At 55.6% G+C, this 18,247-nt stretch overlaps 3 protein-coding genes across 3 annotated transcripts; 1 reads left to right on the plus strand and 2 right to left on the minus strand.

The window, feature by feature from the left end:
- Positions 1 to 288: 288 nt before the first annotated feature.
- Positions 289 to 6,385, minus strand: LOC134165581 (lysophosphatidylserine lipase ABHD12-like). The gene is made up of 13 exons (XM_062622525.1): positions 6,172 to 6,385; positions 4,105 to 4,232; positions 3,540 to 3,642; positions 3,310 to 3,437; positions 2,977 to 2,999; positions 2,773 to 2,818; positions 2,557 to 2,686; positions 2,270 to 2,310; positions 1,925 to 2,004; positions 1,687 to 1,769; positions 1,061 to 1,139; positions 774 to 898; positions 289 to 419 (listed from the first exon to the last, which is right to left on the minus strand). The coding sequence occupies exons 1-13, from the start codon at positions 6,330 to 6,332 to the stop codon at positions 398 to 400; spliced, it is 1,149 nt and encodes a 382-aa protein (XP_062478509.1). The 5' UTR covers positions 6,333 to 6,385; the 3' UTR covers positions 289 to 397.
- A 658-nt stretch (positions 6,386 to 7,043) lies between these two features.
- Positions 7,044 to 8,257, plus strand: LOC134165569 (protein ABHD12B-like). Its single transcript, XM_062622515.1, has 2 exons — positions 7,044 to 7,508; positions 7,611 to 8,257. Exons 1-2 carry the CDS (start codon positions 7,384 to 7,386, stop codon positions 7,801 to 7,803), a joined length of 318 nt encoding a protein of 105 aa, XP_062478499.1. The 5' UTR covers positions 7,044 to 7,383; the 3' UTR covers positions 7,804 to 8,257.
- Positions 8,258 to 15,520: 7,263 nt separating this feature from the next.
- LOC134165589 (glycogen phosphorylase, liver form-like) lies at positions 15,521 to 18,241 on the minus strand. The gene is made up of 8 exons (XM_062622538.1): positions 18,167 to 18,241; positions 17,946 to 18,093; positions 17,775 to 17,833; positions 17,294 to 17,435; positions 16,935 to 17,142; positions 16,721 to 16,855; positions 16,086 to 16,152; positions 15,521 to 15,884 (listed from the first exon to the last, which is right to left on the minus strand). The coding sequence occupies exons 2-8, from the start codon at positions 18,025 to 18,027 to the stop codon at positions 15,696 to 15,698; spliced, it is 882 nt and encodes a 293-aa protein (XP_062478522.1). The 5' UTR covers positions 18,028 to 18,093; positions 18,167 to 18,241; the 3' UTR covers positions 15,521 to 15,695.
- Positions 18,242 to 18,247: the final 6 nt, after the last annotated feature.

Raw genomic sequence — 18,247 nt, forward strand, 5'->3', positions numbered from 1 at the left:
TCAGACAGTGATAGGGTGGGGAGCACCACTGGACACAGTTGTCTGAGCCCTTGCAGGTGATGCTGAAGCAGGACCTGGGGTGCAGCTCTTGTCAGCCCTGAGGCATCAATGCTGGGGAATTAAGGGGTAGTTGCAGTAGGGCTGTGTAACACCCCCCCCCCCCACTGCCCCATGTGATGCTCCTGGGCATGGTTTCTATGGTCCTGTCCCAGGAGCAGCAGCCAGATCACAACAGTATCCCCATCCCCCAAGTATCCTGAAGCATCCTTGAGGCAGTGGGCAAATTAGAACATTTTTCAGTAGTTTTTATTACTTACAACAGTAATTTCAGTGCCATAGCAGGTTCCTGGTGTGGATTTGAGTAAGTGCTTGTGGTTGCTGCATGCAGCGGCTGGCATCACTTAATGTTCAAGAAGTCTCTGTAACAAGGTGCAGTAAATCTTACACTGTTATTGCTGACCATCCTGTGCTGTTCAGAGCCTGGTTTCTAATCCCTAGATGGGGGACTGTGCTGTGCGTAAAGCAAAGTTCTGTATGCAGGGCAGAGTAGATGGGACCTCGCTGCAGTGCCACAACCCCATGATACCCAGGCTGAGGACAGGCTTGGGGAAGTGAGGAGCAACTGGAGTTCAAAAATTGATGACAGTGAGCAGTGTAAGAGAGGAAGGAGCAGAGGGAGGACACCTGCATGGCTGTGACAGGGGAGGATGCACCCCTGGAAGAAGAGGCCCAGGCTCATTCTGTACCCCCTGTTTCTGCAGAGCAGCACTTACTTCACCAAGGCAGGCATCTCTGGGTTGAAGGAGATGTAGTCATGGCCCAGGCCCAGCTTTTTGGGAAAGGTAATGAACTTCACCTTGGTTTTGTCCTTGTAGGCACTGTGTGCCGTCTCAAAGAGCTGACATGGGGTGGGATCTCAGTTAGTGGCATGTGGAGAGGACCCCATACCCCCGTTGCATCCCAGGGACAGCCACAACTCTCCAGCCACTTCAGCCCTCCAACCCCAGGCTCAGATGCTGCCCACCCACATTAAAGCCTGTGCACAGGGACCCGTCCCCACCTTGCGTCCCAGGAGAGGAGGCAGGATGGAATCATCTTCTGCATGCAGGATGAGGAGCGGGCAGGACAGCACCTGCACGCTGTGAACAGCAAGCACAGTGCTGAGGAGTCACCCTGGAACTCATGGGCCCACGGGAGCCCCCCCAGCTCCTGTGAAATCTCTCACAGCAACCCTGACCCCCTGGCACTGCCATTCAGAGTCAGCCCAGCCCATCAGTAGCTACAGGTAGCTGCTGAACCGCTGCAGGGTGATGCCCATGCCACTTGTCCTGGCATGGCAGCACCAAGCACCCTAAAAGCTTAGACCTGGTTATGGGGTGCTCAGGCTTCAAAAGCTTCAAGTAAAGGCTATTGAGGTGTGTGTGCTGCACTGTGGGTGGGACTGGAGCGTGTAGTGCTCACAAAGAGGATAGTGGTTTGTGGACTTTACGCAGTGATAATACTGGTATCTGAAGCTGTGCAAATAAAAAGCCACTCATAAAGCATGAGTAAGATGAGCAAACCTAAATCAGAACACAGGCACTTCATGGTGTGACATGTCCAACCCCCCTCCCCTCGACCAGGTAGTCCCACTACCATCCCCACAGCCCCACAGGGCAGTGGTGCCCATTCCCACCAGACACTCACTTCTCATCACTGCGGAAGAACATGTCAGCCAGAGCAAGCGAGTCCAGGATGAGGTACTCAAAGCCCGGGAACTGGCGGTAGATCTGCCAGGGAGAGAGTTGGGGGGTGCTAAGCTTTGCCCTTGACTGATGCACCCTTTCCCTGCAAAGGGGGGAACACCCAGGTAGCTGGGGCTGCCTCTGAGAGCCCTTGATCTGTAACCATGGTGGGACCCTATGGACTGAAGCCTTGGGCTCACCTTGGTGAGAGGGATGTGTGCAGCTGCCTCACGGATGTTGGTGTAGGGCGATTCCAGGACAACGGCATCAACCTGGACTCCTGAGGTCAGAGTTCAGTGAGAGCAGGCATGGCTGCAGGGGAATTTCTCTCCCCAGGCATCAGCCATGAGACCAAAATGCCCCCTTCCCTCTAAGAAGCATGGGAATGGTCACTTGTCCCCGCTCCAGGAGCTGACCCTGATGCTTTAGCAGACAGTGACAGGGATCCCCCAGCTCCTTAGTGGCCCCCGAATTGTCACATACCAGGGATGTGCAGAGCCCAGAGGAAAACTGCACAGGGCCAACCCAGCCTCAGTGGTCCTTACCTCGCTCCTCCTGCAGTTTCCTTGCTGCATTTGTGGCAATCCTGTGAAAACAGAGGTGACAGTGACGGGGAGCAGCGATGATGCCCCAGCAGGATGCACAGCACCCGTAACACCCGCTGGGTTTTGCCTTGCAGATGCTTCCACCAAGGAGCTGCTCTAACCCCTTGTTCATCCCCCAAGTGGCATTGATCTGGCAGCAGTGTCACAGCTCAGGGACTGTCTGCAGACTCCAGAGAGGCAGCACCCATGGGGCGAATGCCCCATCTATTGTCCAGCCCCACACGTACCCTGTCCCCAGGGAGTGTCCCCAGAAGAGGATGATGCTGTTCCCACTCCGTGCTTTGGCCCAGTCATAGAGTGCCAGGACATCTGTGGTGAAGCCGTTCTCTGTAGGGAGCCCGCTGGAGTCCCCATAGCCTGCAGGGGACATGGCTAGGTGTCACAACCCTGGTGAGGCTGGCCTCAGGAGGGTCACTTAGCAAGAGGCAGAGGGATGACTTTACCTCTGTAGTCAAGAGCCAGGATGTGGAAGCCAGCAGCACCCATTGTCTGTTGGAGGAGCAGCACTGTTATGCCTGAGTGGAGGTTGCACCGTAGGACCCCCAGCACGGTGCGGTTCACTCTGGCCAGGGTTTCTCTTGAGTCCCTGGGGCCAGTGTGAGCCTTACTCCCAGCACGTGCCAGTCCCCTCACAGGGAATCACTTACCTTCAAGAACTGGATGCGATGCCCTGCAGCTCTGATGGGGAAAATGAGGTTAGAGCTCAGGCAGGGACCCTCAAAGAACCTTCCCCTCCAGCACCAAGGGACCGGCGTGACCTCCTCCCAGGAGGGCAGACCTGGATGCTCTGGGCTGAGTGGGATTTGGCGTTTCCCTTGAACTCCAAGGGACTATACTTGACTTGTGGGGTCAGACACCGCTGCAGCAGCCCTGGCCAGGCAGCGCTGCTGGCTGCTGCATGGAGTTTGCTAGTTCTCACCCCAGCAGAGATGCTGTGTGGGAGCAGCCTCCTCTCCTGGCAGAGGCAGGGGCGCTCACACGTACTCGCCTGGTCCCCCCATTGCCGTGCAGGTAGATGATCACGGGGTGATCGTCGCCAAGTGCTTCCTCGTACCACTTCTGGTCCTTGCCCCGTGCCTCAGCACCTCTGCTGTCTGGCACGGTGTGCCTGAGGGGAGCAGAGCGGGGTTACCCTGGGGAGCTGCAGGACACTCTGGGCACAGAGTCACCCAGCTGTGCCCACCCAGGATGCTGGGGCTGCCCCACTCACCAGATGCCAACCATCACACCCGGCTCGGTTGTGAGGTACAGGTTGATGGTGTTGTTCAGCAGCAGCTCCGGCTGACGAAAGTCAACAAAGAAAGGAAAGGCCACTGGGGAAAAAATCACAGCCATCACTTGGGCAACCCAGGAATCATCACACCCAGCTGCTTTAATGCATTTGTTCCAAAGCAGGATGTTATTGATTTTAAATTATTAGCCTGGAACCCCAGGGCCTCTCTCAGCCCAGCTCAAGAGTGGGGAAGTGAGCACAGCCCTCGGCCACCTCCTCCCACACAGATTTCTAACCCCACTGGCACTGTGCGTGCTCACGTGTTGCAACTTCCGGCAGTAAACAGGGTGGACAGCACCATGTTATTACAGGTTACAAAACACGAGGCACCAACAGAAATTCCTCCCATACCTCCTCTGCAAGCCCATGGCAAGGGGGCATCAATGGGTGCTGTACCAGTGCCACCCATGCACTTGTGCACCCCACCCACATTTCAGGGACCCCCCAACTCTCTTCCTGATGAATCCCGAGTGGGGTGGCTCTCCCAGCCTGGGGCACTCACAGAAGTTCAGGTAGACAAATTTGGTGAGCAGGACAGGGAAGAGGCGGATGAGGATGGGCACAGAGATGTAGATGAGGAGCGGGACCAGGACGACGGTGCGCAGCTGGGGACACCAGCGCAGCCAGCCCCTGCAAAGAAGGCATCTTGTTAGCTTATCCCTTCCCACCCCACAGGCTTTGGGGCACAGCAGAGTGGGGCTTCTGATCCCAACCCCAGTTGTGAAGGCAGGGGCTTGTCCCCTGTAAGGGCCTGAGGTGGCTGTTTGCGTTCCTCTGCCATGGGGAGCTGGTTACCCACATCAGCGTTGTGTTTGGCTTTTGGGCATGGAGCTGAGCTGTCGGAGCAGCCCTACTGTGACACAGCATCATGAGAGGCCATGATCCAGCCCTCTACAGCCTCCCAGAGGAAGAAGGGCAGGGCAAGCACCAGGGCCAGGAGCTGCAAGCCAAACTGGCAATGAGAAGCGGCCCATACTCTGTGGCAACACCCTGAGCTGTGACTGCTGAGCCATGGTCACAGAGGTGTCACAGTATCACAGTATCACAGTATGCTAGAGATTGGAAGGGACCTCAAAAGATCATCTAGTCCAATCCCCCTGCCAGAGCAGGAACACCTAGATAATGTTACACAGGAATGTGTCCAGGCGGGCTTTGAATGTCTCCAGGGAAGGAGACTCCACAACCTCCCTGGGCAGCCTGTTCCAGTGTTCCGCCACCCTCACTGAGAAGAAGTTCCTTCTCAAGTTTAAGTGGAACCTCTTGTGTTCCAGTTTGCACCCATTACCCAAGCCCAGCACCAACAGCCTCTGTGATTCTCCAGGGACAAGGGGGAAATCTGGGGAAGTGGCTTGGGAAACCCACAGCCTGTGGGAGGAACCAATCCCCAGAGCGATGTCCTGCAGTGCCACCAGTACAGGGGAGGGAGTGTGACCACCTCTGACAGCATCATGCTCCCAAGGGCTAGGGCTCACATCCAGCTGCCCCAGCTATGCCCTCTGCAGCAAGCCATTGACCAGCTGAAGCCCCAGCATCTGAGAGGGAGGGGAAAGCCAAGAGCTGCCGCTTGTCCAGCATCAACATCTCTCATGAGCTGATGGTGCTGGGTGATGGGGAAACCAGTCCGGGTGCAGCGCTGGGGGATTAAGAGCAGAGGTTTCTGACAGGCGTCCAAGCACAGCTCACTCCCTGCCAGCATGTGCCTGGCATCACCATCACTCCTGCTGAAGAGGACTGAGTCCAGTGCCTGCCCTGGCAAGTGCTGCAAGATGCCAAGAAAGGGTTGCAAAAGGGGTGCCAGGGCAGGGTGCCATAGTTCCCTGGGCACCAGCACCCCTCCAAGAAGCCTGACATACAGGATGGCATGAGCAATGATGGAGCCATGGGGAGCTCCTCAAGCCCCAGTCACACCCTGAGACTTCAGACTGAGCAGTCTCACCAGCAGCAACCGGCCAGAGGTGCCCTCACAGTCACTGCAGTGAATGAGGCACTACTCTTGGTCTACACCCAATATTCAAGTGCAGGGGCGAGCGCTCACACCCGTCCTTGCACAATAACTGCTGCAGGTGAGCACTGACGCATCCAGTCCAGGGGGATGTGCCCACTGAGGGGCATCTCTGACACCTGGGATGGCTTCATGGGGATAGCAAGGTGACATGGGGACACAGCCACAGCATGGCATCATGAGGGTCGGGGCACAACCATGGTATGGGGGATCACGCCCATGGCAGGATCCACATAGAGCCACAGCCACCACGGCTGGTGCAGGGTGGCACGGCCACGCCAGGGGGATAGGCACAGGATCACGGCCTCAGCCAAGTGACAAGGTCACGCCGTGGTGACACAGGAGCATGGCCACAGCACAAGGGACAAACCCACGGCACAGGGGCACAGCGGTGGCACACGGCCACAGGAGACGCGGCGGGGAACACGGCCGGGGCTCAGAGCGTGGCCACGAGCGGGGACAGCGGGACCCGGCGGACACGGTCCCTGCGAGCGCAGCGGCGGCGCTCGGCATTGCCCCTACGCTGGCACGGCAGCCCAGGCCGCCGGCACCGCGGCGGGTACTCACCGCCGCTCCTCCCGGGGCCCGCTCTCCTCCCGGGCCCCGCGCTCCGCCTGGGCTCTGCTGTCTGCCCTGGCGCTGCTCTCCGCCCGGGAACTGAACTCCTCCCAGGCCCTGTCGCCGTCAGTGCGGCCGCCATCGCCCCACTCGCGCCGCCGCCGCGACATCGCCGCCGCTTCCGCCGCCTGCACGCGCCACGGCCGGTTCCATTCAGGCCCCGCCTCAACCACAGCCACCCCGGGGCGGGGCCGAGGCTGCCCCAAGGGGTGCAGCGGGCCGGGGGGCGCTGCAGGGACCGCTCAGCCCGAGGCCGTGCGGGGGGGGTGAAGCGCGGGGCGCGCCGGCCTTGCCGAGGGAAGGATCCCGGATAAAAACCCCAAATAATAACAAAAATACAGGGTTGAAACCAACGCGGGTGTCCCCGCGCCTTCTGGAAGGGGAGAAACCTGCTGCTGGTTCCTTTCCCCGTGCGTGTCCCCTGTGTCCTGCTGTGTCCCCTGTGCCATAGGTCTGTCTCTGTGCCGCAGCCTTGCCGAGCTACTGAAGCCATCACCATATGCTGTGGCCATGCTCCTGTGTCCCCTTAGCGTGGCCTTGTCACTTGCTGAGGTCAGGATGCCATACTGTGGCTCTGGCTCCATGGCACCCTGCCATGGGCATGATCCCCCATACCATGGTTGTGCCCCGACCCTCATGATGCCATGCTGTGGCTGTGTCCCCATGCCACCTTGCTACCCCCATGAAGCCGTTCCTTGGCCTGTTGCCATCCCAGGTGTCAGAGATACCCCTTGGTGGGCACATCCCCCCGGACTGTACGCATCAGTGCTCACCTGCAGCAGGTATTGTGGAGTGCTTGCCCCTGTGCTTGAATGTTGGCTGTAGACCAAGAGCAGTGCTTACTTCATTGCATGGGTGGCACTGGTAGAGCACCCATCTGATGGCCCCTGCTGTAGGCTTGCAGAGGAGGCATTGAGGTACCTTTTCCATTGGTGCTTTGTGTTGCGCAAGCTGTTGCAACACGTGGGCACGCACAGTGCCAGTGGGGTTAGAAATCTGTGTGGGAGGAGGTGGCCGAGGGCTGTGCTCACTTCCCCACTCTTGAGCTGGGCTGAGAGTGGCCCTGGGGTTCCAGACTAATAATTTAAAACCAGTAACATCCTGCTTTGGAACAAACGCATTAAAGCAGCTGGGTGTGATGATTCCTGGGTTGCCCCAGTGATGGCTGTGATTTTTTCCCCAGTGGCCTTTCCTTTCTTTGTTGACTTTCGTCAGCCGGAGCTGCTGCTGAACAACACCATCAACCTGTACCTCACGACCGAGCCGGGTGTGATGGTTGGCATCTGGTGAGTGGGGCAGCCCCAGCATCCTGGGTGGGCACAGCTGGGTGACTCTGTGCCCAGAGTGTCCTGCAGCTCCCCAGGGTAACCCCGCTCTGCTCCCCTCAGGCACACCGTGCCAGACAGCAGAGGTGCTGAGGCACGGGGCAAGGACCAGAAGTGGTACGAGGAAGCACTTGGCGACGATCACCCCGTGATCATCTACCTGCACGGCAATGGGGGGACCAGGCGAGTACGTGTGAGCGCCCCTGCCTCTGCCAGGAGAGGAGGCTGCTCCCACACAGCATCTCTGCTGGGGTGAGAACTAGCAAACTCCATGCAGCAGCCAGCAGTGCTCTGTGGGGCTGTGAGGATGGTGGTGGAACCACCTGGTTGAGGAGAGGTGGGTTGGACATGTCACACCATGAAATCCCTATATTCTGATTTATGTTTGCCCATCTTACTCATGCTTTAAGAATGGCTTTTTATCTGCATAGCGTAACCAACCATTTTGGTACAGAGCTAAGCCTATGTCTGCACACCATTCCAGGGCCCAAGGCCTGTGTTTGGGGATTGGTCGCTTACTTGGTATCACCATCCTACCACATCATTTCCCCTGTGCTCCCTGTGATGACTGCAAGAGCCAAAGCCCCCAGTACTGTCGTGTTGGCCACTAGCTTTATTCACGCAAACACAAGGGCAGTGTATTTCCTCAGCAGGCAGAACTAATTCAAAGGCTCCAGCCTGGAAATAAAACAAGGATATATTCTTTTCAAGCATGACTTTGCTAAAACCCTTTCATTGCCTCCCATGTGGCTATGGGATTCCCTAGCCTCGCACAGGCAAACTGCTCTGCCTTTCCCCACCTGGCTGTGGGCAATGCTGAATTCATGCTGAGTTTCTTGTGCATTTCATCGAGCCTGGTCTCAGTGACACCCTGCAGCAGCAGTGGCAATGTCCCTCAGTCCATCTGTACTAGCACAGCGACATGCCCAGCCCAGCTCACGGCCCGGCTGCCCAGAGCCCCTCACCTGCACACGTGGCAGAAAGGGATGGGGGTCTGTGCCCTGACCAGCCCCAGCCTTCTGAGAGGGCTCCTCTCTGAGAGGAGACTTGGATGTTTTGAACATGACCTGCTGTGATTTGGCCCAAGCCCTGGAACCGCACATGAACCAGCACTGGGGACACTGCTGGAAACAAGAGATTTAGGGTCAAAACATCAATTATTCTCTTTGCGTGGACTTTCCTGCATGCAAAAGAATAACTCTGGCCCCCAGGCCCCCTGCTAGGAGCAGCGTGCATGACAGCCTAGCTGGGATGCCCAGCTAGTGCCTAGGTGGGGGCACAGGTCACTCACTACTGCTTCCACCCAAACAGCAGAAAATTTTGCTCCTGCTGTGAATCCTTGTGCTCACTTGCACCTGCTGCTCCCCGTTCACAGACCTTCTGTGGCCAGCACAGATGGTGCTTTGCAGCCTGCGGTGGTTTCTTAGCAGACTTTGGGAGAATCCTGTACAAGGAGGAGGGCCTGAACCCCAGCCTCCAGCATCCCTGCACTTTAACCCCACTTCTTCAAGGGGCAAACAATCGGGCCCGCAAAACTCTCCAGCAGAAGACAGAGCTGCCAAATAGCCAGAGACAGAACAAGCCAGAGGCTTGCTTCCGAAAACGTGGGGACACCAGATGAAGTTATTGGATACCACTGTAGCTGCAGTGACCTCCTGTGTCTCCAGCACTGCTGTGGGATCAAGCCTGGTTTAGCTCAGCCCCCTGGAAGTGGGCAGACCTAGGATGATTCCTGGAAACATGATGAAGGCCAGCTTTGCACGCAGGGACACTCGTTGTGGATCAGTTCATGTGTGGCAACTTGCTGGGCTGCCCCCAGTTGTTGGCCTAAGCAAATGTAAGAGGTATGCAATGTCCTGGGCTGCTCCTTGCTGGCAGTTCCTTGCTGTGAGGATGTGTTGAAGATGCTCTGTCCTTGCTTTGATGCAGGATATAGTTCTCACTTTGATTTTCAGAGAGAAGAAATGCAAGCATCTAGTAATAGCCCCTTGATATTCTCTAATTAATTCCTGTTTTGCTTCATTAACACTCAACAACAAATCACATTAGCTTTGCATTAGGAAAACCTAACACAAACTTCCCTCTGAAATCACAAACAGAACTGCCAGCTCTGTTACAGGAATGCCAAAAAAAACACAAGCTAAGCAAGGGTCTCTTGCGTGCCCACAGGTACACAGAGGGGCAAACAAGGTAATGGTGAGAAACTATTTGGAAAAGGCCAGATACCAAGGACTGATCTGCACAGATCTGAAGAGTGAGATGATGCTGAGCTCCACTCTCTCCCTGTTTCAGGAGAGCCACTTTGGACTCACCCTCTCCTGGTTCTGCTTCAGCTGCACTGCATTAGGCAGCGTGCTGCTGGAGGGCATCTTCCAGGCTGTGTCCCTGGGAGAAGTCCAGGTCCTGCTGCTGCTCTGCACACAGGCATCCTCAGGCCAGGAGTACTGCGCATACATGGTGCAGCTGCGCTGCAGGCTGCTGGTCTGAGCTCAGCAGTTTCCATATCCTGCTCTGGGCGGCAGCCTCCCTTGGAGTCTTGCAGTCGAGATGATACTGATGGAGTCTGGCTGCTGCTGGGATCTGAACCCTGGCAAGAAGGCCTTGAACTTTGCTGGTGGCTGGTTCATGCACACCAGGGTACAATAAATTCCTCCCCATTGTCCCTCATGGGGCAGCCCAGGGCACTCAAAGTAGCAAGAAACTCAGCCCCAGCTCTAAAGCCTGTGGCTCGCTGAGATCCAAACGGGATCTTCAGGACACATCCTCTCTGGTGCACTCGGAGGCAACCTAGGGATAGAAGTTAGCACAGTGCTATCTTCATGCATCTGCGCAGCCTCTGACTTCCACAGCAGTGAGAGCTCTGTGAAGGATATGACCAACGTCACCAGCAGAGCTAAAGATGCCATTGTCATCATAAATTAGCAAAACATTTTAAAAAAAACAAACCCCCCAAATAAACAAGCCCTATGAAATCATCAGCAAAAATGAACAAAGTGGGCATGTAGGAAAAGACGCCGTAGGAAAATCCAGTCGGAAACCTCCCCCTCTCACAGCTGGTGCGGGGAAGTTTGGAAGGAAACAAGCCCAAACTTTGCTGGTTTTGCATAGAACAATGGCGAGCCGTGCGGTGTCGCGCCCCTCGGCTGCGGCTCATTGCTGCCATCGCATGTCCAGCCCCCGCTGTACAAGCCGCATTTCCCTCACCACGCTCAGGACTGAGCCAGCGCAGCCTCTCGCTTGGAGGAGTTTCCCTCCAGCCCGGGAGATCCTCATGTTTGACACGTTCGCTGTGCTGGTTCCTTGTGGCACGAAGTGTTTGCGCCATCCCGGTGCACGCACGGCATCTGCCAGAATCCTGTGCTGATCCCCTTCAGCTCTTGCAGCCCAATAATGCCTGGCAACCTGCCCCTCCCCATTGACAGCAAAGCGAGGTGTTGGGACCATCTCTCCTGTCCTCTTCATGGCAATGCACTGCTGCTGCCCCAGCTGCAGCCCCTGCACCCACCAGGGATGGGGGGAAGCCGGGGGGGGGGGGCGGGAAGCAAAAAGCTGTCATGAATCAAACCAGCCGGATGTGCTGATTGCTTTCGCTCGTCCTCCTGCTCCCTCGGCATGGGCAGAGCGGCTTGCGGCTGGCCTGGGCCACGTCACTGCACCATGTGCTGATGGGGAACCCGCACCCACCTGCCCACAGCCCTGGTTTGACGGGACCTGCCTGGATCTGCATTCGGGGTTGGCACAGGCTGCATCCGCATCAACCTGAGTCACAGAGCTGCACATAAGCACCCTGCTGAGCAACACCTCAACTGTCCACCAAGGGTGCCGGGTGCTGGAGGGTGCAGCGCCACGTGCCCAGCGCCTGCCTTGTCTCAGCAGCCTGTCCCACCATCGTGTCCTGCCTTGCCTGGCCCTGGAGCTCGGCTGAAATGGCAGGAGCAGCCCGGTGTGCGCTGGTCTTGCTCGGGAGGGCAGGTGGAATAAGAGCAGCTCGAAACGCTGGCACGGGCTGGCTGCTCCTCCAGGAAAGGGTTTGCTCCCAGTCCTCCCGAGGTGTATTGACTAAAGCCCTCTCTGCTGTGGGCCATGCTGGCTGGTTCAGTGACACGGGCAATGGCCTAGTCGTGCGTTCCAGCGTCCAGGCAGCGCGTCCTCCTGCGCCGGTCCGAGTTTCAAGGGAATACCGGTGAAACGGGGATATTCCTTTCCGGGTGGGAAGTTTCAGCTCCAGCCGACTCGGCCTGACAGAGCGGGAGTCGCAGCTGAGAGGGGAACCAGCAGCAGGTTTCTCCCCTTCCAGAAGGAGCGGAGACACCCGCGTTGGTTTCAACCCTGTATTTTTGTTATTATTTGGGGTTTTTATCCGGGATCCTTCCCTCGGCAAGGCCGGCGCGGCCCGCGCTTCACCCCCCCCCGCACGGCCTCGGGCTGAGCGGTCCCTGCAGCGCCCCCCGGCCCGCTGCACCCCTTGGGGCAGCCTCGGCCCCGCCCCGGGGTGGCTGTGGTTGAGGCGGGGCCTGAATGGAACCGGGCCGTGGCGCTGGCGGCGGCGTGAGTGCGGCTGTGGCGGTGGCGGCTGCGTTGGCGGCGAAGGCAACAGGGCCTGGGGGAAGTTCCGTTCCTAATTCAGCTTTGCAATATTAAGGCTTTGCAATATTGGGGCTGGGGCTAAATCACTAAGGAAACGAAACAAAGGGTTTGAGGTACCATAACTTAGCGAGGCACACTCTGCGGTTAAAGACTATCAGTTATGGACAAAGGGTTAAAAAGACTACTATCTTTGTACAGCCTATGAAACTAAGCTGTTGCAGGCTGGTTAAACAGTAAGTTGGGGTTCAACATCTGCCAGAGATTTATGAAATCTAACCATAAAAGAAATAAGAAGAAGGGTCATACGAAACGGAGTAACGGGAGATACAAACAGAGGAGGGAGGAGTTGGCATGTAGATTATACGCGCTGGATAGGCTGTAAACCGTGGAGTATCCAACCAGTGGGAAAACAAGGGAGGGGGCTTGTGGGCGAGAGAGGAAATACAGATCAAAGGTGTGCTGTGCTGTGCGTGCCTACGTGCCGGGAAACCCGGTTTGCAAAAACGGTCATAAAAAATAGCTGCTGCCTCCCTGGCGTGTCTGCCCTGAGCCTTTACACGAGAAGTTTGTATCTCACATGTGGGGGCTCCTCAGGGATCAAGTCATTGTTGAGGGGACCTCCGCCGCTGAAGGATGGGGAGACGTGTCCTGTTGATTTCAACGACCTCGTGCGGCTCGACAGGGGCTCCGCAGCTGACTAAAATCCTGAGACCATTGTTGTAGGGTAGACCCGGTGAACCAGAGGGGGAAAAGAGACAGAGGAAAAAGTAGGCACCACTGCAGCAACCAGGCAACTCCGTCCATGGGCTAAGGTAAGAAATTGGACTTGAAGCATTACCTTGGCGGTTGGGACAATCTGAGAGACTTGAGCGTGTGTCCGAGATGTACAAGTAAGTACAAAGAGAGTGTGAAGTCCAGATCCACATTTCTGTTATTCCATGAGAGATATAGCCAGAGAAGGACAAAGTGTAAGGACTTGTTGAAAGGAAGTCTCGGGAAACAGAATGGAGAATAAGAAAAATAGGCCTAAGGAAAAGAGAAGGGATGAGAGGAATCATCCGAGGAATAACATTCCTCCAGAAAGCCCCTTAGGGAGGATGTTGAAAAATTGGAAAGACATGTCTTATATAAAAAGGGACAAGATAAGAAAAAGATGGTACAGTACTGTTATTTTATATGGGCAAAGAAAAGTATTCAGCCACTGGCTATTTTTTGTCCAAAGCGTGGGGCTAGTAAGAATGTCAGACTTTAAATCTTCATGTAAATGTCAAGGGGTAACAGGCTCAAACTTAAACAGGGGAGTTTAGATTAGATACAAGGAAAGAAGTTCTTTACTGTTAGGGTGGTGAAGCACTGGAATGGGTTGCCCAAAGAAGTGGTAAATGCTCCATCCCTGACAGTGTTCAAGGCCAGGTTGAACAGAACCTTCAGTGACATGGTTTAGTGTGAGATGTCCCAGCCCCTGGCAGAGGGGTTGGAACTAGATGATCTTAAGGTCCTTTCCAACCCTAACTATTCTATGATTCTATGTTAAGGAACCTTTCTCACAAGAAGAGTCTGATTATGCTGCATGCTGGGTATGCTGGGAGTGTGAGAAGTGTAAGAGGTCTCCTGGGAGACTCGGGTCGAGATCAACAGTGAAGCAGGAGGGAGAAATTCTGCCCCTCCCTGCAGTTCACTTGTTCCCCTTAAAAACAACAAACAAGAAAATTAAGGGAAATACTGAGGAACCTAAGGCATGGGATCCTCTAAAGAGTTTACCCCCTCCATATGATTCCCCCCAAATAGTTTATAACCCACCCCCAGACAATCCTAATGAGCAGGAGGTGCAGCATCTGCAGCCGTGATGGGTGCAGTGCCACTGGGCTCAGAGAAGCCCACCCATGATGAGATCACTGCTGTGTGTGTGCAGTTAGACATCAACAGATGGTGACAAGAGAGGCTGACACAGCCTCTCCATAAAGAGGCCAGCTCTGCACCACTGCCAGCACCATGCTGCCAGGGTGGGATGCACTGGGCAGAGGGGATGTGCACATGCCAAGTGTCAGACCTAAGCTGCTTTGGCAGGGCTGTGAGGCTCACACAGCGCCTCCCTCTGCTGAGACTGGGCTGAGTCAGCAGTCTGAACCCCTTGCTTTCAGGAACAATAAATTCTCTTACTGATTTTACAAAAGAAAAGGGGAGAAAACCTATAAATGACTTACAGTATTTCAGGAACATTGTTTGGCCCTGAAGTAGAAAAGCCTGCTCCACAACTTGCTGTTTGTGCAGTCAAGCTTATCAGATGGCTTTACCCCAGCCACAGCTCCAGAAATGCTGCTCATGAGCAGCCCCATGCAGGCACAGCACACTTTGCACACAGGATCAAATGCATGTGGAGCCATACACTTAATCGCACACATGCGCACACGTAGTCACACACTTGATCAGGTGCACTGTAATTACTAAACCAAAGGATAACTGTTTTGGGAGTAAAAAGAGAGGGATTTTCAGCGAGAGGGATCTTTGGTTCCTGTCTTTGAAGATACTACCTTGAAAAATACAGTGAAACAATTCATAGGCCAATTGTTATACATTCCTGTAGCAGGAAGCAATTTGCTAGGGAGAGATTTAATTGTACAACTAGGCTTAGAAATGAAAACTTACAGGGATCAAATTTTGGTTTCAAGGGTTCTAGTAAAGGAACAGGATGAGGAAAATATAGACCCAGTTGCTTGGGTAAAAGAGGGAATTCGAACCTTGCCCAGAAAATGCCTAGGGATATCCTCTTTGCCCTGGGTACACAGCTTTGCTCTAAGCCCTAGATACACATCTAGGACTCAGAAACCAGGCTCTGAAGCATGATGGTCAGCAATAACAGTGCAAAATTTACTGCACCTTGTTACAGAGACTTCTTGAACATTAAATGATACCAGCTGCTGCATGCAGCAACTACAAGCACTTACTCAAATCCACACCAGAAACTTAATGTTGTAATAAAATCTACTGAAAAACATTCTAATTATCCCACTGCCTCAAGGATGCTTTGGATACTTGGGGGATGGGGATACTGTTGTGATCTGGCTGCTGCTCCTGGGACAGGACCATAGAAACCGTGCCCAGGAGCATCACATGGGGCAGTGGGGGGGGGGGGGGGGGTTACACAGCCCTACTACAACTACCCCTTAATTCCCCAGCATTGATGCCTCAGGACTGGCAAGAGCTGCACCCCAGGTCCTGCTTCAGCATCACCTGCAAGGGCTCAGACAACTGTGTCCAGTGGTGCTCCCCACCCTATCACTGTCTGAGCCCCAGCACCTCAGCCCTGACACCCAGTTTTTGCATTAGTGTTGGTACGAGCCCAGTCCCTGATTTAGACTTCAGCAAAGAGCTCTTGGACTCCAGTGACACAACAGGGCAACAGTTCTCGCATTCTGCACGACCCTTGAGTTACAAAAATTACCCCTTCCCCACCCGTAGGAAAGCCAGCAGCAGCACAGACACCACACAGCAGAGACAGAGACCATTGTACAGCGTCTGTGCTCACATCCGTCAGCTCCAGCTGCCAGCAGCTCCGTGCCCCTATGCTGCTGTGCCGTTGGGTGTACTCTGCTCAGCCGTGTCCCGGGGCTCATTGGGCGGTGGAATCTTCAGGTAGGAGGGCTCCACGTGCCAGATGTCCCGCGCGTATTCCTTGATGGTGCGGTCGCTGGAGAACTTGCCGGCTGCTGCGATGTTCCTGATGACCATCTTGGTCCATGCCTTGGAGTTCTGCAAAGAGAGAGGTGGGACTGTGGCTGGAGGCTTGCACCCATGGGTGCTACACTGGCCCTAAGATGGAGGACTCCCTGCAGCAGCACATCCAGGAGCCTCCTCACCAGGAACCCATGTACACGCACAGACCCATCCCCGGGGAGGGGATGTGGTGCCCCCACCAGAGCTCCCCTGCCTTGTCCCCAGGCCGGCACTCACCAGGTACAGCTCGCTGACCTTCTCCTGGCACCTGACATAAGCCTCATAGTCTGCAAAAACTTTAAACCTGTAGCAGCAAAGAAAGGAGTCGGTGGCAGCAGGAAAGCAGAGGCAGGAGCTTGCCGCGGACGGTGGCTGCAGCACACGGGGCTTGGGCTGCCACATCTTGGGCTGCCTCCAAGACGAGCACTTCAGACAAGTTCACCCTCCCCAAGCCCTGTTTGCGCAGAGCCCTGCAAGCCCATGGGTGCTGTGGCACGTGTGCTCTGGGAGGGCACATTGGGAGACATTGTTCCAGAGCAGATGCTGGTGGCCCTTGGCTGCTTAATGCTCTGGCCAGGAAAGCCCTGGAGACACTTAAAAGCATCCATCGTCTGGTGAGGGCTGTGCACTCAAATGCGTCTTGGCCTTAATGTACCCCAGGCTTTAATGGGCCAAGCTAAGGTGCTGGACACGGACCCGTCTCTTGTACCAGTGAAGCATCAATTGCTCGACCACACGCACATCATCAGAGCTGGAAAATTGGACGTTATGAGCCAGAGGGTGGATGGAGGGTGCAGGGGGCTGCTCCACACAGGCACTGGGAGTTTGGTGGGGGAACCCAACCCAGGGGATGGAGGCATCCCAGGGCTCACCTGTCGTGGTGGAAGAGCATGTTGACCACGTCGCTGAAGAGGTCAGGCTCCTCTGGGGAGAAGAAGCCACTCTTAATCTGGTCAATGGCTTCCTTCAACTCGGGGAGCTGGTCATAGTACTTCTGGGCATTGTACCTGGCAGGGAAGGGCTCATATGAGACCACGCTGCTCCAGCTGCCTGTGGTAGCACCCCCACGGTGTCCCCAGCCCTCACCCTTCCCTGTCCAGCTCTGTGACATCCTCCACCCTCATGCCGAAAATGAACAGGTTTTCCTCTCCAGCCTCCTCAGCCATTTCCACGTTGGCTCCATCCATGGTGCCGATGGTCAGAGCCCCATTCAGCATGAACTTCATGTTCCCTGTGCCCGACGCCTCAGTGCCTGCTGTGGAGATCTGCTCCGACAGGTCAGTAGCAGGAATCACTGCCAACAGAACACGCGGACACAAGGGGCTCACAGCGACCAGCTTTGCGTTTGTATCATGTCAAAGAATGTTGGCAGTGATGGAGCCATGGGCTGGTGGACAGCCACGGGGCCGATGTACCCTCCCCACAGCGTGCTCCACGTGGGCTACCTTTCTCTGCCAGCGAGACCCTGTAGTTCTCCAGGAAGATGACCTTCAGCTTACTCCCCACAACGGGGTCGTTGTTCACCACCTGAGCCACAGCATTAATGAGCTTGATGATCATTTTAGCCATGTGATATCCTGGGGCAGCCTAAGAGAAAAGCCACAGGTGAGCCCAGAGGCCTGGCCAGGGGAGCTCCATCCAGTGCCCACCTGCCCAGGGAAGGACCCCCTCAAGACTTCTTCCATCACCTCATCCAACCCATGTGTTGCACCACCAAGCTTTCAGGGGCTTCCCTGACCAAAAGCAGCACATGTTTGTGCACGCCCCAAAACTCGGTGCCTTGCTTGGATCGAAGCCAACAAGTGCTGCCCCAGCCCTTCCTGGCGAGCTCCATGGACCTAGCCACATGGGACAGCTGCAACCAGTTTCCCTAGGGCATTGTCAAGGACTTCCTCCAAAATGCCTAAAACTCCTGACCCAACTCACCTTGCCCCCAATGATCACTGTCCTCGGCACAAAGAGCTTTGCAGGATCCTTCCTGATGCCTGGAGGAGACAGCAGCAAGGTGTCACCCTCTGTTTTAACTGCATCCCAGGGCCTAGGAATGCTCATGCACCCGCTGGGGAGCCTGTCCCCTTGGGGTGCATGGTGGCTTACGGTTGTACATAGTGATGATGTGCAGGCAGTTCATCAGCTGCCGCTTGTACTCGTGGATCCTCTTCACATGCACATCGAACATGGAGGAAGGGTTGATCTTCACTTTGTACTCCTTCTCCAGGTACAGCGCGAACTTCACCTTGTTCTCCTGGGTGAGGGCAGGGAGCATGTCAGCGCTAGCCTGCGCTCTCCCTGCCTCCAGCCCCTGGCCACCCCCTCACCTGCTTCACTTTGGCAAGCTCCCGGATGAAGAGGTCGTCGTCCACGCACTCGTGCAGCTTTGTCAGCTGGCTCAGGTCCCG

The sequence above is a fragment of the Pezoporus occidentalis genome, unplaced genomic scaffold (genome assembly GCF_034315485.1).
Source record: "Pezoporus occidentalis ecotype Australia unplaced genomic scaffold, CSIRO_AGI_Poc_V1 ctg1072, whole genome shotgun sequence".
Lineage (NCBI taxonomy): Eukaryota > Metazoa > Chordata > Aves > Psittaciformes > Psittacidae > Pezoporus > Pezoporus occidentalis.